General features: G+C 52.7%; 2 protein-coding genes across 7 annotated transcripts in view; one reads left to right on the top strand and one right to left on the bottom strand.

The window, feature by feature from the left end:
* Positions 1 to 29: 29 nt before the first annotated feature.
* Positions 30 to 17,706, top strand: ZNF142 (zinc finger protein 142). 3 transcript variants are annotated; one of them, XM_084892389.1, is made up of 9 exons: positions 30 to 191; positions 2,008 to 2,321; positions 4,934 to 5,533; positions 6,162 to 6,329; positions 7,808 to 8,632; positions 10,527 to 10,704; positions 11,804 to 14,633; positions 15,215 to 15,320; positions 16,476 to 17,706. In XM_084892389.1, the coding sequence occupies exons 2-9, from the start codon at positions 2,042 to 2,044 to the stop codon at positions 16,943 to 16,945; spliced, it is 5,457 nt and encodes a 1,818-aa protein (XP_084748515.1). In that variant the 5' UTR covers positions 30 to 191; positions 2,008 to 2,041; the 3' UTR covers positions 16,946 to 17,706. The 3 variants fall into 3 exon arrangements, with proteins under 3 accessions (XP_084748515.1, XP_084748516.1, XP_084748517.1); XM_084892390.1 differs by lacking the exon at positions 30 to 191 and adding an exon at positions 551 to 746; XM_084892391.1 differs by lacking the exon at positions 30 to 191 and having other exon boundaries at positions 2,206 to 2,321; positions 5,163 to 5,533.
* Positions 17,707 to 17,784: 78 nt separating this feature from the next.
* Positions 17,785 to 26,899, bottom strand: part of PLCD4 (phospholipase C delta 4) — a 29,307-nt gene continuing 20,192 nt past the window's right edge. Inside the window, exons 10-18 of one of the 4 annotated variants that reach the window (XM_084893115.1) lie at positions 23,168 to 23,344; positions 21,694 to 21,789; positions 21,394 to 21,550; positions 21,015 to 21,131; positions 20,613 to 20,785; positions 19,936 to 20,071; positions 19,424 to 19,573; positions 19,236 to 19,346; positions 17,785 to 18,967 (exon numbers count right to left, since the gene is read on the bottom strand). In XM_084893115.1, the coding sequence (XP_084749241.1) occupies positions 19,237 to 19,346; positions 19,424 to 19,573; positions 19,936 to 20,071; positions 20,613 to 20,785; positions 21,015 to 21,131; positions 21,394 to 21,550; positions 21,694 to 21,789; positions 23,168 to 23,344 (1,116 nt within the window). In that variant the 3' untranslated portion in view covers positions 17,785 to 18,967; position 19,236. Of the gene's footprint in view, positions 19,347 to 19,423; positions 19,574 to 19,935; positions 20,072 to 20,612; positions 20,786 to 21,014; positions 21,132 to 21,393; positions 21,551 to 21,693; positions 21,790 to 23,167; positions 23,345 to 26,899 lie in introns of all 4 variants that reach the window. The other 3 variants (XM_084893116.1, XM_084893118.1, XM_084893117.1) reach the window with 3 other exon arrangements.

Below are 26,899 nucleotides of genomic sequence, written 5' to 3'. Positions count from 1 at the left end.
GCGGGACCATGGAGACGACCATAGAGAATTCCTCCCGCCGCCAGCAGGGCGGAGAGAGCGGCCTGCGCACGCCCGGAGCCCTGGAGTCCCTCTGGGCGGGCGGGAGGGAGGCGGCCGGGGGAAGGGGCTCCCTGGAGGCCACGCCGGCTGCGGGCGGACCATAGAGATGCGGCGGCCGGCCCGGCCGGGAGGTGAGTGGTGGCTGCGGGGCGGGGACCGGCAGGGAGTCCGATGGCGTGGGCCGGACGGGAAAGTTTCTCGCGCTCCCGGAGGAAGGTGGGCCCGGGAGGGGAGGACCCTCGGGAGGAGGGGATGGGCACGGCGACGAGCGGGGCCCCGGATCCCCGCAGAGCCGCCCGGGCGCCTCAGTCACTGCTCTGAGCCCCGCCCGCCGGTGACCCGCTGCCTCTCCCAGGACCGTCACCATGACGGTTCTCCGGCCCGAGGCTTGCGGATTACAAGCCGGCTTTCCCCTTCCCTGGCTCTTGGGACTCCTGCTCCAGCCCAGCGATGCCTCCACCTCACAGATCAGAAAGCGGAGGCCCAGAGAAGGGGGGTCCCTGTCTCTGCCGTGACTCAGAGCCCACGGGCAGGGGAAACTGGGTGCTTTCTGTAGTCCCTGGGCCAGGTTTCATTCATTCCCCAGGCCTTCTCTCTGCCTTAACCTGTCAGCAAGCCTTCGTCATGGAAGCGATGTGTGTGTGTTATTGAAGAACTAGAGGCCTGGTGCATGAAATGTGTGCAAGGTGCGGTCCCTAGGCCTGGCCAGCGATCAGAAGTGCGAGCGTCTGTGGTGGAAGGGCAGGTCCCCCTGACCTCTGGGCCCTGGGCAGCACCTGGGCCCCCAGGCCCCCACGCACCCCCTTCCACCCGAGTCTTCACGTGGAGATGCAGTGAGCACTGCTGGACGCTGCAGGCCAGGGTGCAGCGTGGGCCTCCGGGCTGCCCGGTGGCGCTGCACGGAGCCGGGCAGGCAGCGCGCTCTCTCCTGGCTTGCCTCGCAGACTGGCTCCTGCGCCAACCACGGGGAGTCCGACCAGCCCCCCTGGAAGAGGCCATGCAGGTGCCCTGCCCCTGAGGTCCGGGTTTCCCTCGCACCTGAGCCGTGGTGTCCGGGGAAGGGTTGCTGGGGGAGTGAGAGTGAGCTCCGTGGACACCTTGCATGCTCACCTCACCTCTGCCCCAGGGAGCCGGTGAGACCCCGCCCCGCCGCCCGGGAGCTGCAGGAGATTGGTCACCGCCACCCGCCCCCAGTTCCCCATCCCAGCCCCCTACCTGGCGGCCTCAGTGCCCGGGAGCCGGGCGGCAGCCCCACCCCCTGCCGCAGCTGCTGGTCGCTGTCTACAGGACAATCGGCAGGGTGATTAGGCCCCCTCTCACCGCCCGTCTTGGCCTGCTCCGCCCACTCACCTGCTCCACCTCCCGCCACAGTCCCACTCTCATCAGGGCCCATCGGGACAGCAGCACCTCCACTGCTGCCCGCTGCCAGTGCCCCGTTGCCGACGCCCACCATGTTCTGCGCCGCCCCCTGGTGGTCAGCATACGTCATAGCAAGCGTCAAACTCTGGTTAAACTCCTAGTCTAGGGGACAATTTGCATATTTGGCTTTTATTACTATATACTAGAGGCCCATTGCACGAAATTCGTGCACAGGGGGAAGGGGGTGTCCCTCAGCCCAGCCTGCACCCTCTCCGATCTGGGGCCCCTTGAGGGATGCTCGACTGCCCAGTTGGCCTAAACGGGCAGTCGGACATCCCTCGAGGGGTCCCAGATCGGAGAGGGTGCAGGCTGGGCTGAGGGACACTCTCTTCCCCGGTGCATGAATTTTGTGTACCGGGCCTCTAATAAACAAATAAAAAGAAAACTTCTAGGTTAACTAATTGTGGCATGCTGCCATGCAAGGAAATGCCCAAGTGGGCAGGCACTAGGTTGTGTACCCATACAGACTGGGAAGAAGGAGAGATCTAACTACATTTTGTTGGGTTTCTCTTCTCGTTGGTTTATCAGCACTTGAGAGACCACAGCACACGAGTTGGTGGTGATGACAGACCCTGTGTTGGATTCACAGCCAGCCAGCAGCACTGCAGAGATGGATGGACTGTGCTCTGAGTTACTGCTGATCCCCCCGCCTCTCTCCAACCCGGGAATCCTAGAGCCCGCCCAGAGGCCCTGTTCCTCCGGGACCCCCACACCTTTGCCCGCTGACCCGGGCTGCCTGCTGGTGGAGGCCACAGCCACCGAAGAGGACCCCGGGAGCATGGAGATCATTGTGGAAGCAGTCGGTGGGAACCTGTCCTCAGGCGCTCCTGGAGGGACCCCAGGTACGGACACGGCTGCTAGCAGGCCAGTGGGACAGGCAGCCGTGTGGTTTTGTCTGGGCTGTTTTTGATCCTCGGAGATAGTAGTATAAGCAGGATGAGGCCACAAGGTAGCATCCTGTTTTTATACTGAGAGATGTGATTGGATTTGGAGCTGGTAAATGTTGTTGAAGGCCGGCAAGGTGGTGCACAGCCTTGTACCAAGCTCTGGACAGTCTTTCCCTGCAAGAGCTTCCTGCATGCTAGGCAGGAATCCAGAGAGAAGACCGTTCTGACCCTCTGCCCAGTCCTCACTCCACTAGACCTCGGGGAGTCTTTCCCAGGAACTGCAGCCGGGGATCAGGCAAAAGCCCCAGTCCCTCTCCACCTCCAGCGAGGCAGGCCTTCCCAGAGGTGCTACGGTATTTCCCATCCCTGTGTCTTGTGTATGACACACTTAACTCATCAGAGGCATGTGGCTGAGAGTTGAGCATTTACACTGAGGCTGGAAGAAAGATTCTCCCCTTTATTCTTCCCGTAGCTACAACTTTTTAAGTCACTTCCCTGTGTGATTTTTTTGTAATATATTTTTATTGATTTCGGAAAGGGAGAGGGAGAGAGAGATAGAAACATCAATGATGAAAGAGAATAATTGATTAATTGATCAGCTGCCTCCTGCACACTCCCTACTGGTGATCGAGCCTGCAACCTGGGCGTGTGCCCTTGAGCAGAGTCGAACTCGGGAACCTTCAATCCTCAGGCCGGTGCTCTATCCACTGAGCCAGATTGGCCAGGGTAACTTCCCTGTTTTTCAACTGTCATCCTCCATCTACATTTGTCACAACTTCTTTGATGGGTATAAACAATTCTGGGAAAGATTAGCTAATTTTGTCATGTAATGTTTCTAAACTTCTATGTGGTGAAAGAAATAATAAACAAAAACAAACCTGGGAAAAGCATTTGCAATGTATGAGAAAGAGTTAATATCCTTAAAATTTACAGAGCTCCACTATAAGAAAAAGAAACGAAGGGAAAAAGGAATCTACATGAAATTCACTAAAGAAATAAAAATAGCTGAAACCGGTTTGGCTCAGTGGATAGTTGGCCTGCGGACCTCAATCCAGGTTGGATTCCAGTCAAGGGCACGTACCTTGGTTGCGGGCACATCCCCAGTGGGGGGTGTGCAGGAGGCAGCTGATCGATGATTCTCTCTCATTGATGTTTCTAGCTCTCTGTCCCTCTCCCTTCTTTTCTGTGATAAATCAATAAAATATATTTTTTTTAAAAAGAAGTAAATAAAAATAGTAACCATAAAGATGCTTAATCTCACTAATAAAAAAATAAATTCCAGTTAAAAATAATTGTGAGGTGCCATTTTTGTTTCTTGTCTTTGGCAAAAGTTCAACCTTTTTTTGTTTTTTAATATATTTTATTGATTTTTTACAGAGAGGAAGAGAAATAGCTAGAAATATCGATAAGAGAGAGACATTGACCAGCTACCTCCTGCACACTCCCCACCGGGGATGTGCCCGCAACGAAGGTACATGCCCTTGACTGGAATCGAACCAGGGACCTTTCAATCCGCAGGCCGACGCTCTATCCATTGAGCCAAACCGGTTTCAGCAAAAGTTCAACATTTTTATAATACCTTGTATTGGTGAGGCTGTGGGGAAGACAGGCATTTTTATAGCTTATGGAAAGTATAAATTAGCTAATCTTTTGAAGATCAACTTATCTGCATAACAAAGTTTAAAATATGTGTACTCTGACGCAGTAATTCCACTTGTCAGGATCTATCCTACAGAAAGCCCCACACCAGCACCCAAGGACACCGGGATAGGATGTGCAGGCTAGCTTTACTTGTAACGGTTCATCAGTGAGGGCAAAGTCTCGTTTAGCTTTATGCTCTGAAGCTTTATGAACTGGACAAAAAATATGAGGTAGACCTAAATGTACTCACAGAGGAAGACATCTTTGATATATAGCAAAGGAAAAAAATAATCAAATTGCAGAAAAATGACCCAAAAAGACCTGAAAGGATGTAGACCGAACTGTGTGAGGTGGGTTTTAAAAATATAGATATATATCTGTATCATTTAAATTGTTGCACTAAATTTTTATTTTATTTTGTTGCACAAAAATATAATAAAGAGAAAACCGATCACCAGAATAAATGTGAGGCAAGCCTGGGCTTGAGTCATGGCTCCAACGCTAACAAACATGGTGGCATTAACCTTGCAGAACCCCAGGTCCCTCTGCTTACTGGGCAGTTGGAAGACCAAGAGAGGATTTCCTAAGCCTTTCTTTATCAAGGCTCTGCCCCTTGCTTAAGAAATGACAATGGGCCGAAACCGGTTTGGCTCAGTGGATAGAGCATCGGCCTACGGACTGAAAGGTCCAGGTTCAATTCCAGTCAAGGGCACGTACCTTGGTTTCGGGCACATCCCCAGTGGGGGATGTGCAGGAGGCAGCTGATCGATGTTCCTAGCTTTCTATTCCTCTCCCTTCCTCTCTAAAAATATCAATAAAAAATGTTTTTTAAAAAAGATTCACCTGTATTTTCTGCTGGTAACTAACTCCTGTGTGGCTCATTCTATCTGATTCTGTGCCTTTCTCTGTTGGTCCTCTGCCCGCAGGTGTCCTGGTAAAGGTGGTGGAGGTGTACTTCTGTGAGCGCTGTGAGCAGAGCTTCGCAGAGCCCGCTCTGCTGGCCCTGCACCAGTGCGCCGAGCCCCCCACACAGCCTGTGCAGGGCCGCGCTAGCCCCCCGTGCTCTGCAGAGCTCCCCCTCAGCCACCTGCCTCTCCCGGGCCCCGGGCAGGCCCAGGGCCTCTCCAGTGACCCCCTGCCTTGCCCTGTGTGTAGACAGGAGTTTGCCCAACCCCAAGCCCTGAAGAACCACTTCAAGATCCACCGGGGCCCTCCCGACACCTTCTCCTGCCCAGAGCCTGGCTGTGCGTTCTCTGCTGACGACCGTAAGGGTCTGCAGCAGCACCTGAGGCAGACCCACAGTGCGGTCCCTGTGCCCTGTTCCTTCCGGGGCTGCCCCCTGCTCTTCGGGAGCCAGCGGGGCATGGAGCTGCACCGACAGGCCCACTACCCTTTCCACTGCCGCCCGTGCGGCTTCCTGGGCTCCAACGTCAAACTCTTCCGGCAGCATCAGCGCAGCCACGGGGCCGGGCCACAGGGAGAACCATCGGCCACTACGGACCCTTCATCCAAGGAGCCGCCGCCAGGTATGAGGCCAGGGGCCCAGCAGAGTGCTACCTGGAGAGGCAGGTTATCTAGTGCCGTGGATACACTAGATGCAAGAGAATCAGAGTGAGTGACTGAAAGACAGAATGACTAACAGGAGAAGGCGTCCAGAAAGCTGGGGCCGGTCAGAATATATGGATACAGAGGAAGTCTTGTCTGTGACACTGAGCACAATTTGGCCTCAGCTCTCCTGTGGCCCTGAAGTTACTTAACATTCTCTTCTGATCCATTTTAAAACTTTGAGAGCAAAAGCTGACATGCCCATGGCCTCTGGGAGAACGCCCTGTGATGCCATTTCAGAGCAAATGGGATCAGGCAGGAGAAGCCTTCAAGGAGGGCGGTGCTTCACTGAGTCAGGCTCCTCTTGGTGCCAAAAAGGGGGCCTTGGGTGAGCAGAGGAGCATCAGGAAAGAGAGAAATCGGGCCAGGAGGGGTTTCCTTTGGGCTGGAGCACTACTGATGGCTTCCCTCTGGTCTTCCTACAGAAAGCCAGGAGTCCCTGTGCTAAATGGGGCAGGGGGAACTCTGTCAGCCAGCGAGAGGAGAAGTCCCAGCAGTCAGTGCTGTCCTTGGCCTCTGTGGGTTTCATCAGATGTTATGTGTCTCCAGCTCCCCAGTGGCCCCCAGGAGGGGGACAGCCTTCAGAGGACGCAGGCACACCCTTGCCCAGGCAGGAGTCGGCTGAAGAGGAGAACATGGAGGAAGAGGAAGAGAGTGGCCCCCTCAGGGACTCCCAGAAAGCCCCGGAGGAAGGCCAGGGGGCGCAGCAATTGGAAGGTAAGGCTGTGCTTGGGTTTGAACTTCCTGGTGGGGGGAGGAATGGATTGTGGGGAGCCTGGCATTGAAAGGCTCTAGGGTTTGCTCTCTGAGCTTTGATTGAAATGCTCTCACTCCTAACAGTCCCCTTTGGCATGTCTAGTGGGAAGTGGCAAATGTTTACTCTCAGGTACATAGGAAAAGTTTGGTTATTACCAGCTCCCCATAGCCTAGAACTCACGAGCCCACGTTTGGAAGTTGGAATACTTTACCTTCTTCTCTTCTGTTCATTCCGTGTGGAAGGACCAACTCTGCTGGTCCTTCCGCCTGCCCCCATGCACCTGGGCAGGAAGAACAAGAAAGCTCTATCCAGATGGTTCTTTTGAGCGACTCTAGATACAGGCTCAGGAATAGGGAGTGGGTGGCTGGGCAAAGCACTTCCAGCAGGTCACAGCGAGATCTGAGGAGTTCTTGTGATTTTTGTTTATCTAAATGTTTGCATTTTTTTTCTTTTTTTTTTCTTTCTTTTAATATATTTTATTGATTTTGTACAGAGAGGGAGAGAAATAGAGAGTTAGAAACATCGATGAGAGAGAGTCATTTATCAGCTGCCTCTTGCACATCCCCTACTGGGGATGTGCCAATAACCAAGGTATATGCCCTTGACTGGAATCGAACCCGGGACCCTTCAGTCCCCAAGCCCACGCTCTATCCATTGAGCCAAACCGGTCTCGGCTTTTTTTTCTTCTTCTTTTTTTAATATATTTTATTGAGTTTTTACAGAGAGGAAGAGAGAGGGATAGAAAGCTAGAAACATCGTTGCCGAGACTGGTTTGGCTCAATGGATAGAGCGTCGGCTTGGGGACTGAAGGGACCTGGGTTCGATTCCGGTCAAGGCATGTACCTTGGTTGCGGGCACATCCCCAGTAGGGGGTGTGCAAGAGGCAGATGATCGATGACTCTCTCTCATCGATGTTTCTAGCTTTCTATATATATATATATATATATATATATATATATATATATATATTATTGATTTTGTACAGAGAGGAAGGGAGAGAGTCAGAAACATGTTTCTAGCTTTCTATATATATATATATATATATATATATATATATATATATATTATTGATTTTGTACAGAGAGGAAGGGAGAGAGTCAGAAACATCGATGAGAGAGAGTCATCGATCAGCTGCCTCTTGCACACCCCCTACTGGGGATGTGCCCGCAACCAAGGTACATGCCTTGACCGGAATCGAACCTGGGACCTTTTAGTCCACAGGCCAATGCTCTACCACTGAGCCACACCGGTTTCAGCAATACTTCCATTTCTTGTCTCTTCTTTTTGACCACCGCATCTGAGATGCTATTGCTTGGTTTCCTAAAGAGGAAGGGAAAAGCCATACACTGCTTCCGGGCAGACTGTGGATCTCCCGTTATCTGCCAGCCCGGGCCTGGGGAAGAATCTCTCTCAGCCCTGTCTCCCTCTCCGCGCTCAGGGGATGTCGCCCCCGGCGCCGAGCCCCTCTTCAAGACCCACATGTGCCCGGAGTGCAAGCGCTGCTTCAAGAAGCGGACCCATCTGGTGGAGCACCTGCACCTGCACTTCCCGGACCCCAGCCTCCAGTGCCCCAACTGCCAGAAGTTCTTCACCAGCAAGAGCAAGCTCAAGACCCACCTGCTGCGGGAGCGGGGCCAGAAGGCGCACCGCTGCCCGCTGTGCAGCTACAGCGCCGTGGAGAGGAACGCGCTCAACCGCCACATGGCCAGCATGCACGGGGACATCCACAACTGCTACTCGGACACCTACGCCTGCCCCGTGTGCCGGGAGGAGTTCCGCCTCAGCCAGGCCCTCAAGGAGCACCTCAAGAGCCACACGGCCGCGGCGGCCGCGGAGCCGCCGCCCCTGGCCTGCTTCCAGGAGGGCTGCAGCTACGCGGCGCCCGACCGCAAGGCCTTCACGCGGCACCTGCGGGAGAGCCACGGCGTGCGGGCCGTGGAGTGCCGCCACCACACGTGCCCCCGGCTCTTCGCCACCGCCGAGGCCATGGAGGCCCACCGCAAGAGCCACTACGCCTTCCACTGCCCGCACTGCGACTTCGCCTGCTCCAACAAGCACCTGTTCCGCAGGCACAAGCAGCAGGGCCACCCTGGCAGCGAGGAGCTGCGCTGCGCCTTCTGCCCCTTCGCCACCTTCAACCCCGTGGCCTACCAGGACCACGTGGGCAAGATGCACGCCCACGAGAAGATCCACCAGTGCCCCGAGTGCAGCTTCGCCACCGCCCACAAGAGGGTGCTCATCCGCCACCTGCTGCTGCACACAGGTGAGGCCTCGGCGTCCTTCCTCACGGCAGTGCGATGGGCGGGTGGGGGGGGGGCACACCCACACAGGAGGGGCTTCCCGTTGGTTCCCACTGGACCCGGTATTCCTAGAGGGAAATCTGGCTTTGGGAATTGGTGAGCCTGAAGCTGAAAAGTGGTCAGACTAGGACTGGAATCCAAGCAGTCTGATTCAGAGCCTGTGCTGTGGTGTTTTACCCAGAAGGCCCTGCCCAGGTCTGCCCACCCCTAGTCAGCCTTGGGTGGGTCAACACCCAGCCTCTTAAAACGAAGAAACTCGGATCGGGACAGATAACTAACCTTTGCTATTCAAGCTCTGAGCTGTGCTGTGAGATGGGGCGCGGGGTCTGAGCCTCACCCACGTGATAGCTCTGGCAGCTGCGACACCGGAACACGAGCCCATTTGGTGGCTTGGAAGTTGCTGGTATTTCAAGTCCGATTTTTGATTGGTTGCCAGCATCACTGATGCTTTGAGTGACAACCAAACCAGGCTTTCTGCCATAGCGACATCGCTTTTGTGATCTCTGTGTCAGCATAGTGGATTGATAAGACGTTTAAAAATCCCATTAAAGACTGTTTAGGCCGGGACCGGTTTGGCTCAATGGATAGAGCGTCGGCTTGGGGACTGAAGGGTCCCGGGTTCGATTCCGGTCAAGGGCATGTACCTTGGCTGCGGGCGCATCCCCGGTAGGGGGTGTGCAAGAGGCAGCTGATCGATGACTCTCTCTCATCGATGTTTCTAACTCTATCTCTCTCCCTTCCTCTCTGTACAAAATCAATAAAATATATTTTAAAAAAAAAAAAAAAAAAGAAAATGTAAAGACTGTTTAGTTTGAGAGGACAGTGTTTAGGCAGCTCGGGACAAGGCCATTGTTCGCATTGATACATGTTTTAGTCATTTTTATGAGGCCTTTTCTGAAACCTTTTAAATATATAGTGCTTTACAGTGTATAGCATTCTTTCATATATATATAATCTCATTCATTCCATATTCAGAATCTTGTAAAGAAGGTAGATAAAGATGAGAAACTAAAAATTGAGATGGCCTGTTTCAGAATCAAACAGCTGGTAACAGAGCACAGGGAAGGAGGTGAGTGGGGGGGCAGGGGTAATAAGGAAAGCTCCTGAGGAAACACGGCCCCAGCTTTTCAGAGCCGCGTCTGACCCACTCCAGGGACGGTTTGCCCTCAGGTTCCACTAGATGCCAGGGAAGACCTTGGGACATCTCATGTAGTCTTCACATTAGCCATGTGACATCGGTATTTCAGTTGCCCTCTTTTTGGAAACAAGCAAGCTGAGACTTAGATGCAATGACCTTTCCACAGCCATGTAGCAGTAAGCTGCGGTTTGAGCCACCACTCATACGTCTGTGATCTCTCTGTGCCTCGGCGTGTTCCTCTGAAATATGGGAGAGTCACAGCATCTGCCTCACAGGGCTGTTACGAGGATTCAGTGAGGGGAGGCATATTATAAAGTGCTCAGAATGGTGTCTGGCCCAGAGTGAGCACTAGATACCTGTCGACTATTAATATCTGTTACCCCTTTACCACCATGGATTCCTTAACCACCATGTTGTTTTGCCTAATTTCTTTCTATCATTCTCTTCCACAAAACTGAAAGGAATTGGGCCAAGTGGGGCAGGTGGCTGGTAGTGCTAAGCTGTGTAATCAGAAGGGACTTGAAAGTTAGTTTTGCAAAACTCAGTCTGCATTTTCTTCCCGTCTTCACTGGTGTTGGGGCCCAGGAGGAGTTTCCTGAGAGGCCGCGAAGCTTTCGCTCCTGCCTGGCATCCAAACAAACCCGCGGGGGGACGATCTGTCTGCTTACTGACCTGTGCGCGCCCGTGTTCTCTCCCTTCTCGCCCCACCCCTGCACCAGGCGAGAAGCCTCACAAGTGTGAGCTGTGCGACTTCACGTGCCGCGATGTGAGCTACCTGTCCAAGCACATGCTGACCCACTCCGACACCAAGGACTACATGTGCACGGAGTGCGGCTACGTCACCAAGTGGAAGCACTACCTCAGCGTGCACATGCGGAAGCACTCAGGGGACCTCAGGTACGGGCGCCCATCCCTGTCCCGAGGGCCGCAGGCTGTTAGCCTCCTCTCAGCTCAGCTGCGGCCCGCGCTCCCCCAGCCCCCCCCCCCCGGCCCCCCCGCGCCCCCCCCCCGCCCCTCCCGCTCTCCTGGCCCCTCCCTCCCTCCCGGCCCCTCCGTGCTCCTGTCATCTCACCCCGTTGCCTGTAGCTCGCCTCCGTGCCTGTGGCCAGTCTGTGCGGCGAGAGACCTCTGGGCTCAGAGAAGGGAGTGTGGGGCCAGATATAGGGCTAGACCCTCAGGGGTCACTTGGTTCTCAGAGGCCGGTCCCGGGAAAGCAGACGGCACTGTGGCCCAAACCTGACCCCTTCCCCGCTGATCTCTGGGCACCGCTGGCGGCAATTTCTCCTCAGCTTCCTTTTTCTTTCTTTTCTGTTTCATTTTTTATTAGTTGTTGTTTTTTTTTCTGGTAGACAGTACACTTGGGGATTTTACTGCACCAGGCATAGGAAGTAAGATTTCTACCACAGGGACATTTTATATCCAGAATCCAATATAAATATTTCTAGTCAGACATTTCCATAGCTACAGATATTTGGTTGCTTGATTTATATGCATAGAAAGAAACAGTTGTCATAACTGTAAAAAGCAGTACTTAACAAGTACTTTTAAACGATTGGAGCCGTTTTCCTTTAATATTGCAGTGCTGCCTATTGGCTCTCCTTCACTGTCATGCCTCCCTGCGAGAGTGGGAACTAGACGCGGAAGCCTGCCTGTGGCTCTGTGGGCATGTCCGCTCCTTAGTCCACAATGGCTGCTGACTCATGTCTCCCCTTTAGGGGGCGATAGAGAGTAGGAGCTAGAACAAAAGCCCTGAAGCTAGACTGCCCTTCGCTGTGTAACTTCAGGCAAGTTATGACTCCTGTGCCTTAGTCTCCTCGTGTATAAAATGGATACCCGCTTCATAGGGCAGTGCGAAAGAATGCTGACTTAGACTGTGTATGTACCATGCTGAGTTAGAGCCTGCCCCACAGTAAGCAGTGACAGTTAGTTGTTATGGTTGATTTGTGGTTGTGACTTTGCTTCCCCTCTCTCCCCAATGCCCTCCCCCCGCCATCAGATACCAGTGCAATCAGTGCTCCTACCGCTGCCACCGGGCCGATCAGCTGAGCAGCCACAAGCTGAGACACCAGGGCAAGTCCCTGATGTGCGAGGTGTGCGCCTTTGCTTGCAAGCGCAAGTGTGAGCTGCAGAAGCACATGGCTTCCCAGCACCACCCTGGCAAGCCGGCCCCGCTCTACCCCTGTCGCTACTGCAGCCACCAGAGCCGCCACAAGCAGGCCCTGCTGAGCCACGAGAACTGCAAGCACACCCGCCTCCGGGAGTTCCGCTGCGCCCTCTGCAACTACCGCACCTTCAGCAACACCGCCCTCTTCTTCCACAAGCGCAAGGCCCACGGCCACGTGCCCGGGGACCAGGTCTGGCAGCTCCGCGGTGCCAGCCGGGAGCCGGAGGAGGCCGGGCAGTGCCCCACGCCCCCGGGCTCCGAGGCCCGGACTGCGGGGCAGGACCCCAGCCTGGACCACGCTCTGCCGGAGGCCGGAGAGGAGGCCGGTGCCGGAAGCCAGGATGGCAGGGACGTGCCCCGAGGGGTCGGCCTGGTTGGCAGCCCCAGGCCGGCTGCGGTGGAGGTGGAGGAGGGCAGCTGCACACTGCACCTGGAGGCCCTGGGCGTGGAGCTGGAACCCGTGGCCGAGCCGCCTCTGGGGGAGATCGCTGACACGGCCGCCGTGGAATTCGGGCCCCTGAGACTGGAAGGGCCAGATGGGACTCTGCCAGAGCTGTCTGCCTTTGAAGGTGCTGGCGCTTCTGGCGTGGGTGCTGAAGAAGAGCCCGTTCTGAAAAAGCCAGTCCCTGCGCCCCCCAGAAATCCTCTTTCCTCCGAGGAACCCCCCAGCAGCTGGGTGGGGACCTTCAAGGCACCGCCGCCCGCTGAGACGGCACCCCTGCCCCAGCCGCCTGAGTCGGAGTCCGTGCTCAAGGCCCTGCGGAGACAGGACAAGGAGCAGGCGGAGGCGCTGGTCCTGGAGGGGCGGGTTCAGATGGTGGTCGTGCAGGGCGCGGGGCAGGCCTTCCGCTGCCCACACTGCCCGTTCGTTACCCAGCGGGAGAAGGCCCTGCGCCTGCACTCCCGGACCGGGTGCCAGGGCCGCCAGGAGCCCCTGCGGTGCCCCGAGTGTGGGGCTCATTTCAAGCAGCAGCGTGGCCTCAGCACCCACCTGCTGAAAAAGTGCCCTGTTTTGTTCAAAAAGAACAAGGGATTGGCCAGAACAGATTCCCCTGTCCCTCTGCATCCTCTGCCCCCGGGCACCCCCACCTCAGAGGCTGCAGAAGGCGGGGAGCCCCCGCCTGCACCCTCAGAAGCAGAGGCGGTGCTCCCAAAAGGTGCTCCGGAGCTTCCTGGGGAACCGGAGGAAACGGACGGGTCTCTGGCCACACTCTCCGGCTCCACAGAACTTCCTGCCGGAAGCCCCTCCTCCCCAGAGGCCCCCGAGAAGTTCCACTTTGAACAGGGCAAGTTCCACTGCAATTCCTGCGTGTTCCTCTGCTCCCGGCTCTCCTCCATCACCTCCCACGTGGCCGACGGCTGCCGGGGGGTGCGAGGCGGAGCGGGAAGGCGAGGGGCCGCCCCGGCCCAGCCTGTCGCGTCCCCGCCGGGCACTGGGGACCCCGTCCCCCTAAGCAGCGGGAGCACCGAGGGTGGCCCCGGGGCCGGGGGCCCAGCTCCGGTTCCGAAGCAGAAGGGGGCCCGCTTTTCCTGCCCCACGTGCCCCTTCCGCTGCCAGCAGGAGCGGGCCCTGAAGACCCACCAGGCCCGGGGCTGCCCCCTCGACCGGCCCGGGGAGCTGCGCTGCGGCCTCTGTGCCTTCACCGCCCCGGTGGCCGCCGCCCTGAGGCTGCACCAGCGGCGCCGGCACCCGCCCGCCGCCCCGGCCCGCGGCCCGCGCCCCCCGCTGCGCTGCGGCGACTGCGGCTTCGTCTGCAAGCAGAGCCGGTGCCTGCGGCAGCACCGGCGGCTCAAGCACGAGGGCGTGAAGCCGCACCAGTGCCCGTTCTGCGACTTCGCCACCACCAGGCGCTACCGGCTGGAGGCCCACCAGTCCCGGCACACGGGCGTGGGCCGCATCGCCTGCAGCTCCTGCCCGCAGACCTTCGGCACCAACTCCAAGCTGCGCCTGCACCGGCTGCGGGTGCACGACAAGACGCCCACCCACTTCTGCCCGTTCTGCGACTACAGCGGCTACCTGCGCCACGACATCGCGCGCCACGTGAGCAGCTGCCACCGGGGCCCCCCGGCCGCCGCCTGTCCGCAGTGCGAGGCGCAGTTCAGCTCGGAGACGGCGCTCAAGCAGCACGCGCTGCGCCGGCACCCCGAGCCCGCGGCCCCGGCCCGGGACCCCGCCGGGGAGGCCGCCCCGGGAACCCCGCGCCCCGGCCCCGCCGGCCCGCGCGGGCCCAGCTGCCGGCGGCCCCCGCGGCTGCAGTGCGGGGCCTGCGGGCAGGCCTTCCCCAGCCGGCCGGCCCTGGACGAGCACCGGCGGCGGCAGCACTTCGGCCACCGCTGCCAGCTCTGCGACTTCGCGGCGCGGGAGCGCGGCGGGCTGGTGAGGCACCTCCTGGAGCGGCACGAGGAGCCCGCGGCCGCGGAGGGCGAGGCCGGCCAGCCCCCGCTGCGCTGCCCCTTCTGCGACTTCGCCTGCCGCCACCAGCTGGTGCTGGACCACCACGTGAAGGGGCACGGCGGCACCCTGCTCTACAAGTGCACCGACTGCGCGTACAGCACCAAGAACCGGCAGAAGATCACCTGGCACAGCCGCACCCACACCGGGGAGAAGCCCTACCGCTGCCACCTCTGTCCCTACGCCTGCGCCGACCCCTCCCGCCTCAAGGTAAGGCCAGGCGTGCGGGCTGTGGAGCTAAATGGCCCGGCTTCTCTAGTCCTGATGCTACCAAATACTACTTTTGTGGCCTCTGTCAATTCCCTTCATTCCTCCAAGCCTTAGGTAAAAATGGGATATTACTTCATAGAATGGTTATAAAATTCCATAATACATGCTACTCGTGTGAGAGAGGCATGTGATATGTTGGGCATAACCTAGATGATAATAACAGCTAACATTTATTGAGCACTTGCTGTATGTATGCTGGGCAATGTAATTTTAATCCTTCAAAAAGCATGAGATACAGTTACTTTTACTACTTCTTATTTTACAGATTGTTAAGATGACATTAGAGATTAGGTCATCCAAAGGTGCAAGAAATAAGGTGGCAGAGCTCAGATAGCCTGGGCGGATCTAGGAGCAGGCCCCCTGGGTTAGGTTGTGTCAAAGTGGCCAGCCGGGAGAACCTGGTTGGTGATGGGGGTAGGGAACAGGATGGTCTGCCAGCAGTCTTGCTGCCTCCTTCCCCTAGTTCCTTACCCTTGAGTACCACATTTTTCTGGGCATATCCTTTGCTTTCCCTCCTTCAGTACCATATGCGGATCCATAAGGAGGAGCGGAAGTACCTGTGCCCTGACTGTGGCTACAAGTGCAAGTGGGTCAACCAGCTCAAGTACCACATGACCAAGCACACAGGTGAGTCTGCATGGCTTTGGCAAGCCCAGTGGGTCCCCCCTTCCCTGGCACACCCAGCCTCCCTGATTGGGTTCTCACTGATTCAGGGTGCAGGTCGGTCTTCACTTTGGGGGGGGGGGGGGGTCAGATGGCTAGGATAGCTTCCCAGTCCACTGACGACTTATCAGAATCGGAAGAGAGGTGAGCCTGAGAGCCTGGGTATGTGCACTTTTCAAAAGTTCCCTGGGTGATTGTGGCACCAGGTCACACCCCTCCTGTGAGAACCCCCACCTCAAACATGAGTGACCGAGGAGGTCTGCCCGGCTCCTGTAGACATAACTACCACCATAAAGAGAAGAAAGTGGGGAGGTTTTAACTTATCCTTTTTTCTCTTTGTTATGGAGTCCACAACGGACAGGTTCTCTGAAAAGTGTTATTGGTGACATACCTGTGATTATGGGGTGTGATCTCCTTATGTAAAGGAATGGAGTAGATCATTTCAAGGCCCTCTGCGATTATGAATGCTGCTTCTTTCACCTCTGACCCTCTTAAACATTTTCTTTGACTTCTTGAATTGAACAAGGAGTTGTATTTAAATGCATCCCCAGCCCTAGCTGGTTTGGCTCAGTGGATAGAGCGTCATCCTGCAGACTGAAAGGTCCCAGGTTTGATTCCATTGTCAAAAGCACATGCCCAGGTTGCAGGTTCGATCCCCAGTAGGGGGCATGCAGGAGGCAGCCCATCAATGATTTTTCTCTCATCATTGATGTTTTTAATCTCTCTATCCCTCTCTCCCTTCCTCTCTAAAATCAATAAAATATATTTTTTTAAATCAAAATCAATGCATTCCCAACTTCCATGAGTCCCTATTCCATGACCAAAAGGAGTTAGAATTTCCTATTTGGAATCCTATCATATCTGAGTATTCATTGCTATTAGGTGGCTATTTAGAGGTCCAGTTAGTTATCAGCACTTATTGCGTATCCATTGTGTACAGGGGCTGTGCTGGGAGAAGGGCACAGAAATGTCAGACAAGACTGGAATATTCCAAAGATACGGTATTAGCTTGCTGCTTGAGTTCTTTATGTCCCAGGATCACAGTGACTCATGGTTCACTGAACCCTGTTCCATCCCCTTCAGTGGTGATTTGTTACCTCTCTTTGCCATGTCCTATAGGACTGAAGCCATACCAGTGTCCCGAGTGTGAGTACTGCACCAACCGGGCCGATGCCCTGCGTGTGCACCAGGAGACCAGGCACCGGGAAGCACGGGCCTTCATGTGTGAGCAGTGTGGCAAGGCCTTCAAGACACGCTTCCTGCTGCGCACCCACCTCCGCAAGCACAGCGAGGCCAAGCCCTATGTGTGTAACGTGTGCCACCGTGCTTTCCGCTGGGCTGCTGGCCTGCGCCATCATGCCCTCACCCACACCGACCACCACCCCTTCTTCTGCCGTCTCTGCAGCTACAAAGCCAAACAGAAGTTCCAGGTTGTCAAGCATGTGCGCAGACACCACCCTGACCAGGCTGACCCAAACCAGGGCGTGGGCAAAGACCCCACCACCCCCACAGTGCACCTGCATGATGTACAGTTGGAGGACCCCAGCCCTCCGGCTCTTTCTGCTCCCCCAACTGGACCTGAAGGCTGAGCCCATCCCACCTCCCAGGCAAGAAGAAAGTGTGGTCCAAGATGTGCAGACTGGAACCAGAGCTAGCCTGAGAAGCTCAGAGTGAGGAAGGGCTGGCTTTGGGATATCAGGTTAGCTGGAACTCTCTTGGGACTCCAGCTATAGTATTTTGATGTCGATGGCTACATAAAAGAGAGACATGAACTACAGACTGGTTTTGTGTTGAGAACCACTGTGTTTTTAACCTGTGAGGTCTTAATTTCTTCACCATCACTCCACCAAAGTCCAACTATAAGGTCCTGGTTTCACCAATTTCTCTTCCCTTTCCTTCTTGCTATGTCAAGTCGTATTTTCATTTAACATCCTCAAAACAATTGTACTGAACTGCATGTGCTGTTGTGCCTAATGCTCTATAAAGCATCCTGTCTAATAAAGAGGGAATATGCTAATTGATCCTCACGCTGTCACAAAGATGGCTGTGCCCACAGCCAATAAGGAGGGAATGTGCTAATTGACCGCCACTCCTTCAAAAATGGCGGTGCCCAGTCCCCTCAGCCCCACCAGTGCATAAATTTTCATGCACCAGGCTTCTAGTGTTAATAGAATGCTTACTAGCTTATAGATTCGTCCATGTCTGTTTTAACATCTCTAGGCTGTCATCTCGATTTGCCCTGTACTCTCTTAGACCTCTGCCTTCTTTTCTCCTTCCATCTTCACTGAGTGATTGATTCTCAAGCAGACCCAAGTCTGCCTTCTCTCTGTTCTTTTTTTTTTTTTTATGTATATATATATATATTTTTTTTTTTTAATTGATTTTTTACAGAGATAGAGAGCTAGAAATGTCAATGAGAGAGAACATCAACCAGCCGCCTCTTGCACACCCCCTATCGGGGATGTGCCCGCAACCAAGGTACATGCCCTTGACCGGAATCAAACCTGGGACTCTTCAGTCCGCAGACCGATGCTCTACCACTGAGCCAAACCGGTTTCGGCCTTCTCTCTGTTCTTGAAGACTCTTGGCCCTTGCTCTGCTCCCTATTTCTGAGCCACTTTGTCTACCTGTAGAGCAAGGATGAGGAACCTTTTTCTTGCCAAAGGCAATTTGGATGTTTATAACATCATTCACAGGCTGTACAAAATTATCAACTTAAAAACTAGCCTGCTATGTTTGGTCAGACATTTAATTAGTTTATCCCTAATGCCTTGGCAGGACCAAACCAAACGCCTGCGTGGGCCTCCCCTGGCCCGTGGGCCAGACATTCCCCACCCTTGCAGAGGGAGACTGCCACTCACTAAGCTCCCCGTGTAAACAGGTGTAATCCAGCATCACCCCTCAGGCCGCACTAGAATTAAAGCATAAAGGCAGTGTGAAAGGCAAATGACCGCAGGGTTGGAGGTAAATCTCTAATGCAGAATTCTATTATTATCTTACAGTGACCATAATTAGTCATCTAAACTCGGGCACACTAGGGAAATTAAAGAGGATACTATTAATAATTGTGCTGGGACAGCAGTCCTAAACCAGGACTTACAGGGAAACTTTTCAGGACTTGGATCACATCACCTTCGTCTGCTCCTTTTGCACTGACCCCTAGAAGCTGTGCTTCTGTACCATGCTCAGGCAGCCCATGCAGAGGGACTCCTGGAAACCCGTTTTTCTGTCAACCCAAATGTCCCCCAACCCTTACTCGTTCCCTTTTTACCCAGCAATGACAGATCATACTCAAGCCAAGTTAGGGAGAGCAGCTCTATTAACACCGGTGGGGTGGAAGGAGCAGACCAGCGTGGACTCGGGGCTGTGCAGTGTTTTCTTGAGAGTCACGGTACAGTCTTGGGGTGAGTTCTCTCCCCAGCCTTTGCTTGTGGAGGCTTGAGGCTCGGTGTTTCCTTTCCTTGGCTCTGACCTTTGAGGAAGTTGTTGGGGAGGGGACAATGCCTCTTAGTGTTTCTTTGCCCCAAACCCCTCTGGGTTTGTAGTTGCAATCTGCCTTTGAGCCAGAGTTGATAAGAGAGATTAGTCCTAGGTCTGGGTAGGGACTAAGCCTACAGAAAGGAAGGAAGGAATTCCAGGATAGAGTACGCACAAGGGAAGAGCAGGAAGGATACCAAAAGTGTGTGAAAATGAAGAAAGGAAAGAGAAAGAAAGAAAGAAACCCAGGCCCTAGGTTTGCTTGTTGGGAGGGCGGGGTAGCTTCGTGCTGAGGAACGCACAGCTGTGCTTGGTTTCCATCACCTCTGCCTCTGGAGCATCCTTTCCGGTTTCTCTTACCATCAGAAGCAAGCACACCCACCCTTCCCAGGAGGTGCCCACCTTAAGATTCAAACTCCTCCCTCCGCACTTCCTGCATGCAGATGTGCACGAAGAGGGAGGCTGGGTGGAGGCTGGTGCCGTCCTTGGAGAGCAGGTGGATGTGCCGGTAACCTGGAAAGGCGCAGGAGGACAGCGTTAGGGAGCAGCCAAAGGAGGGGGCTTGGCCAGGGGTGGAAGGACAGGCTCACCTTGTTGCATGCAGGTCCACGGCAAGGTGTACTGACCGATGAAGTCATTTCGGAATCTCCAGTTGTAATCCAGCACCAAAAAACGCAGCATGGCCAGCTCAGGCACCAGCAACTGGAAGCATAGTGTCTGCCCCCAGTACGGATTAAAGCCTGGGGTGGCAGAAGGGTGAATGTGGGAGGGAGTAAAGGAACAGACATGGTTGACTTTTGGGGGGACGTGCATTCTGGGTTACTTTCCCTGTGTGCTCTCACTTAATTTGCATAGCGATCTGGTGAGGAAATTGAGGCTCTGAGTGGGTAAGCAGTTTGCTGTGGTTACTGGGCCTTATCAGTGAGAGGCCAGGATTCAGACTGAACATGTCTAAGCCCTAATTCTTCGTCCTGTTCCATGCTGCCTCCCATGGAGGTGGGGCAGGATAGTGATGACAGGGACCATACTGAATGAAGGGCAGGATGTTAGGAAAGTAACAGTCATGCTCTTCTCCTCTCCCCCCAGCTCTGCCCCGTCTCACCGTTATTTTCCACGTAGCTGGTCTCCAGCCGGGCTGTGTCTGGGCGAACACCAAAGATCTCCACTCTCACCAGTGGGTCCACAATGGCTGCCTCTTTGGTGCTGTCCACTTTGGGGAGTTGTTGACCGCTGATCACCTGCAATAGTTTCTGCTCAGCAGCCCCACTCCAGCTCTCACCCCAGGGGAAGGGGGAAAACTTAGGGAAAAGGGAAATGCAGGACTTGGTGCTCTAGCTTTGGGTTTGCAAAGCCAACCCTCCATGGGTAACAGCTTTTCTTCTAGAAATCTATGTGCAATTTAAAATGCATCCAAGCAGAAGTTGAACAAGGTTTGAAAAGGTTATGAGTGACAGCAACCCCTTCTATAGCATTTACTGTGCACCAGGCATTGTTGTAAGCACTTGCTTTCAACTAATCACCACAACCCTGTGAGGTAGCTAGTAGTATTACCCCTATTTTGCAGGTGAGGAAACTAAGGTTAAGAAACTTGCGCAACAATTTCACAGCTCCTAGGGTTTGAACGTAGGCAATTGGCTGTTAACAGCCAGGCTAGCCTGCATCTCACAAGGAACTTTCCACCCATTACACTCCTGTCAGGCCTAGCCACCTCTTTCCCCCACCCCCCTTCTATCCCAGCTATCCCAAATTTCCTCCCAGTATTTGTACTTTCCATTATACCTGGATGAGGAGGGTGCAGGCTTTGAACGAGCTGATGGGCCTCTCCGGTTGGAAGGAACTTTGGGAATCACGTAGGAAGTCTGGCTTCAGCACGTAGCCACAGCCACCATTCTGGCGGAAAAGCCCATCATAGATGTCCATCTCAAGCCCCGCAGTCTGCACATTCATAGCCACTGAGGGCCCCAGGAGAAGAGAAGGGGAGAATTCACCTTGGCGGCCATTGAGCCTCTCGGAGTTATAAAAGATATATGAGGTGTAAAAGGGCCTGCTGGGAATACCTCCATAGGTATCTTTCTCAGCCTAGCACTCTTGGAGCATTCCCTGGCCCTTCAGCCACCCATGATCTTGTTGTCAACTTGTTGCTCTCCCACTCCCCCTCCACTGGCCCTCCTGCCCCCTCACCCATCTGGCAGCCTGCATTCCAGAATTCCTGGGGGTTGTAGTTGGATGAATCTGTCCTCAGACCACTGGGATACACACGGCTCAACTGCCAGGCGTTATGCAGCACAAACTCGTTGCCTGTAAAGAGGGTGCAGGCAGAGAATCGGAAGTGTAGTGGATGCTCCCTCTCCCCTCGTACCACCAACTTCAGTCTTCTCCCCAGCTTCTCCCTGGAGCTGTGAGCCCACTATAACCCCTGTCCCCATGCCTGCTCCGGAGAAGTTTCCGAGCTCCCTGATCCTTCCTTAGCTTCCTTGTCTTCTGAGAACTCATCAGCTTGCCCATCAGGCCTAACCTTACCCATCCCATTTCTCCCCTGCCCCTCCCATTTGGTCCTAACCAGTCTCCTTGATGAGGTTCTTGGCCTTTGTTTCAGAGAAAGAGGATAACTCATAGAAGCGGTAGTGCTCCCTGGAATGGGTGAAGTTGTAGAATGAGACAGTCTTTGTATAGACCACCAGGGCAGAGAGGGATGGACACAAGATGGCCTTGGATTTCTGGAAAAGGAGAAAGAGAAGGTGATGGAATCGAACCATCAGCAATCTGAGAGGGAAGAAGCCAATAACCAAGATCTGAACTTCCCACCCAGCCTAAGCCTCTGCCCGATACCTCCCCCACTGAATCATCCCTCCTGCCTCACCTGCTTGAAAAAGAGAAGGAGCCCAGGCTTGGGAAGAGGAGCCTGGACCAAAATCTGACAACAGATAGATGAACAAAGCAGCGGGCACATCACAGCCTAGGGATGGGAATGGGAATAAAAGCAGTCTACATATACTGGTGGGATTAGTTTCCTCTGGGTCTGAAGAGTCTGTTCTATTTTACTTTTTGGGAGACAGTTTTTAAATTTTATTATTTTTAAACAAGTGTCATCCTCCCTGTCTTTCGTCTTTTAAAACAATTATTTTTGGTCAAAATGTACATGAACCCAGATAGATAAGTCAAGGAATACAAATGGTCTGTGAGTCACACCTGGGAGGATGTGAGGGTCCCAGAGTACAGCCTTTAGATGTGTCTCCTGAATTCCCATTTCCACCCCGGGCATGGCAGCAGGGGGGACAGCAGAGCCCCAGAGGAGGCAGGCAGCTGAGCCAAGCAAGTGCACAGGATCTGGATGGTCCCACAAACCACACTCCTTCCCCACAGGGAACTGGTCCACTCAGGCACAGCCTTCTCACAGTCTTCACCGTCCCTGCCTCTTCCTGCTCCTTCTCTTCAGTATTTTTGGCCCTACTTGAGACTCACCTTTTCCAAGAAGCTTTCTCTAACTAAGCTCACGTTAGTTGAGGTGACAGCAGTCACTCCAATAAGCCCTACTTACTCAATATAATAATGCCTCCAGAGTTATCTGGGAGACTCAGGATAGAGCCAAATGAGCATATCAATTAGGATGGCTCTGCATTTATCTATTTTATGTACTGAGATTCCAGATAAGATTTCTTTTTTTTTTTTTAAATATATTTTATTGATTTTTTACAGAGAGGGAGAGAGATAGAGAGCTAGAAACATCGATGAGAGAGAAACATCGACCAGCTACCTCCTGCACAACCCCTACTGGGGATGTGCCCGCAACCAATGTACATGCCCTTGACTGGAATCGAACTTGGGACTTTCCAGTCCGCAGACCAACGCTCTACCACTGAGCCAAACCGGCTTCAGCAAGATTTCATTAAAAAAGATTTCATGGCCCTAGCTGGCTTGGCTCAGTGGATAGAGCCTTGGCCTGCGGAATGAAGGGTCCGGTTCAATTCCAATCAAAAGGCACATGCCCAGATTGTGAGCTTAATCCCCAGTAGGGGGCGTGCAGGAGGCAGTTTAATCAACGATTCTCAATATTGATGTTTCTATCTCTCTCTCTCCCTGTCTCTCTCTGAAATCAATAAAAATATATTTTTAAAAAAGATTTCATGGCCTAAAGAAGTTGGACAGCCATTGCAATATATCTACTAATATATATGGTAATATATTCTGATGGCAAGTATGCCTCTTTCATTGGGGGCAAGGGGCATTTTGCTCCTTGGCTGTCTACCCTCCTGGCTCTCGCCTCTTCGCACATGGACTCTCAGCTTGCGATAGTCAAACCAAATGCCAGAGCAAAGACCGCTCCCCTGGCCTACCTTCTCATTTTTGTCTTTGCTGCGAGGGCTCAGCTCCTGGATCTCAGACTCAAACTGGGATTCCAGCTCAGGCTCCTCCTCCCCTTCTACTTCAGACTCTATCTCTTCCTCTTCTTCAAGATCTTCCTCAAGCGTTTGTAACTTCTTCCCCTTCACCAGAATCTTCTTCCGAAGCTCCTAGGGCACAAAAATGAAGGGGCTTGGCTACCTGTCTGCTCCGGGGCCCTTCTGGGACCATGCAAGTCCTATTACTCTTACAGGGCCACATCAACGGCAACAGAAATGAACGAGTAGTCAGAAGTTCCCACAGGAAGGCTGCTTAATACGTACAGTAGGAATTTTGTATTATTAAAAGCAAACTGAAAGAAAAAGAAAAAGCAAACTGGTAACATCTCTATTCATATAGAAAAGGTAAATGGAGACCCTATCTGGTTTGACCCAGTGGAGGAGTGTCAGCCCACAGACTGGAGGGTCCCAGGTTCAATTCTGGTCTAGGTTCAATGCAGTCTTCATCCCCAGCCTTGGTCGGGGCTCATGTGAGAGGCAATCAATCTCACATTGATGTTTCTCTCTGTGTGTGTCTTCCCCTCCCTTCCACGCTTTCTAAAAATCAATGGAGCTGAAACCAGTTTGGCTCAGTGGATAGAGCGTCGGCCTGCGGACTCAAGGGTCCCGGGTTTGATTCCGGTCAAGGGCATGTACTTGGTTGCAGGCACATCCCCAGTGGGGGGTGTGCAGGAGGCGGCTGATCAATGTTTCTCTCTCATCGATGTTTCTGACTCTCTATCCCTCTCTCTTCCTCTCTGTGGAAAATCAATAAAATATATTTTAAAAAACTATTAAAAAAAATAAATAAAAATCAATAGAGCCTTAGCCGGTTTGGCTCAGTAGATAGAGCCCTGGCCTATGGACTGAAGAGTCCTGGGTTCGATTCCAGTCAAGGGTGTGTACCTTGGTTGCAATCTCCTCCCTGGCCCAGGCCCTGGTCCCGGCATGTGCAGTAGGCAACCAATCAAGTTTCCCTCACAGCGATATTTCTCTCAGTCTTTCCCTCTCCTATTCTCTCTAAAAACCAATGGAAAAATATCCTTGGGTTAAGATTAACAAGTAAATAGATAAATATCCCTACCTCACATTTGACACGTAAAGATTCCTCAATGATTAAAGATTTACATGAAAATATAAAGAATATTATAAGAGGGGAGAAATCAAGATGGGGCATAGATAAACACCTGAACTTGCTGCCCCACACAACAACTTCAAAACTACAACTAAAAGACAAAACAGACATCATCCAGAACTACAGGAAAGCTGGCTAAGTGGAAATTCTACAACTAGAATGGAAGAGAAAAGCACACTGAGACTCAGAGGAGCTGTGGAAATAAAGTGCAGAGAGTATGCAGCTGGCTTTTTCAAGCAGGAGGGAGACACAAGCTCCCAACTGCTCTGAACTCCAGTTCCGGACGAGACACTGGGGACTCAGACTCATACGGGAAGAAACTGGACTGTCTGGCAGTAGGCAGAACTCCAGCGCGGCTTTTTTCAGAGGTGCTTGCAGCGATTACCAAGGGACACTGAGACCCGGGGGCCTCTCAGAGCAGGATTGAATGCAAGCCATTGCTGTTTGCTCTGCCCTGAGACCCCGCCACATCCAAGCTGTGCACAGAGGATGTGCATATGAATGGCCTGGTCCTTTGAAATATAAACTTACCTAACAACTGCAGCTGAGGCAGAGAGACCCAGAACATCCAAAAGAAGGCCCAAGGCCCCACAGCATCTTGCATTGCTTCACACTGGACCTCATCTAAAACCCAAACAAAGAAGAGGAATCTGCAGATCTCTCCATAGCTCCTGCTGGGTGGCCACAGGCAGAGGCTAAATTAGCACCTCCTTAGAGATCCAAGAACCAGTGTACCCAAGGGTCAGAGTAGGACCATCTAGATTACAACTCCTCAGATCCATAAGGGACACACTCAGGGGGCAAGACTCCATGAGCACCAAATCCCCACTGAAGCAAGTCTTGCCTCATAAGGGAATCTCCAGCACAGAAGTTCTCCCAGCATAGACACTGCTGATCCTTACAACCAATTGGACTGGAGGTCAATTCCTCCCAGTGATACCAACAACAATCAAGGCTTAACTACAAGACTGTGCACACAGCCCACAAAGGGGTGCACCAAGAGTGTCCACCTCAGGTAACTGGGGAGTCTGAGCCACTGAGTCCTATAGGACACCTGGCACACAAAGCCACTCTATCAACTCAGGGAAGCAGCCAAAATGTGGAGACAAATAAACAGGTCACAAATGAAAGAAATGGAGGAAAGCAAACTATGGATAAAAAGTTCAAAACCACAGTTGTAAGGTTTTTCAAGAATTTTCTAGAACAGGCCAATAAATTTAGGGAGACCCTTGAGGTTATGAAAAAGGACCAACTAGAAATTAAACATACACTGACTGAAATAAAAAATATTATACAGAGATTTAACAGCAGACTAGAGGACCCCAAGAATCAAGTCAAAGATTTGAAACACAAAGAAGAAAAACACTCAACTAGAAAAGCAAAAAGCAAAAAGAATCCAAAATATGAAGATGGTGTAAGGAGCCTCTGGGACAACTTCAAGCGTACTAACATCAGAATTATGGGGTTGCCAAAAGAAGAGAAAGAGCAAGATACCGAAAACCTATTTGAAGAAATAATGACAGAAAAATTCCCCCACCTGGTGAAAAAAATAGACTTACAAGTCCAGGAAGTGCACAGAACCCCAAACAAAAGGAATCCAAAGAGGACCTCACCAAGACACATCATAATTAAAATGCCAAGAGCAAAAGACAAAGAGAGAATATTAAATGCAGAAAGAGCCGAAATCGGTTTGGCTCAGTGGATAGAGCATCGGTTTGCAGACTGAAGGGTCCCAGGTTCAATTCCGGTCAAGGGCATGTACATTGGTTGTGGGCACATCCCCGGCTGGGTGTGTGTTGGAGGCAGTTGGTTGATGTTTCTCTCTCATTGACGTTTCGAGCTCTCTATCCTCTCTGTGGAAAATCAATATATATATATATTTAAAAGCAGCAAGAGAAAAACAGTTAATTACCTACAGGGAAGCACCCATACAACTGTCAGCTGATTTCTCAACAGAAACTATACAGGCCAGAAGGGAGTGGTAAGAAATAGTCAAAGTGATGATTATCAAGAACCTACAACCGAGAGTACTCTACCCAGCCAAGCTGACATTCAGAATTGAAGGTTAGCTAAAGAGCTTCACAGATAAGAAATAGGTAAAGGAGTTCATCAACACCAAACCAGTATTATATGAAATGCTGAAAGGTATTCTTTAAGAAGAGGAAGAAGAAGAAAAAGATAAAGATAAAAATTATGAACAACAAAAACATATCTAACAACAAGTGAATCTAAAAATCAAGTGAATAAAAAAAATCTGATGAACAGAATAAACTGGTGAATATAATAGAATATTATATTCTATTATATTCTGAAAGGAAGTGGACTGACAATTCTCGGGGGGAAAGGAGTGTGGGGTGTGTGGGAAGAGATTGGACAAAAGTCGTACACCTATGGGTAAGGGCAGAGGGTGGGGTGGGAACCAGGTGAAGGGGAGCTATGGGGGGGGGAAAGAGGAACAATTATAACAATCTGAACAATAGAGATTTAAAAATATGAATATACACACATACACACACATATGCTTATAGAAGTATTTAAAATCTATTAACAGC

Source organism: Pipistrellus hanaki (genome assembly GCF_964339955.1).
Source record: "Pipistrellus hanaki genome assembly, chromosome: 8".
In the NCBI taxonomy this organism is placed as follows: domain Eukaryota; kingdom Metazoa; phylum Chordata; class Mammalia; order Chiroptera; family Vespertilionidae; genus Pipistrellus; species Pipistrellus hanaki.
The sequence above is the reverse complement of the archived record's forward strand: the minus strand, read 5'-3'. Positions and strand labels throughout refer to the sequence as shown.

Bases quoted from the DNA above. Each gene is read 5' to 3' on its own strand.
- ZNF142 (XM_084892389.1), top strand. From the start codon at position 2,042: ATGACAGACCCTGTGTTGGATTCACAGCCAGCCAGCAGCACTGCAGAG. The intron at 6,330-7,807 runs GTAAGGCTGTGC...CTCCGCGCTCAG, and splicing joins GGGGGCGCAGCAATTGGAAG to GGGATGTCGCCCCCGGCGCC. The intron at 10,705-11,803 runs GTACGGGCGCCC...CCCCGCCATCAG, and splicing joins AAGCACTCAGGGGACCTCAG to ATACCAGTGCAATCAGTGCT.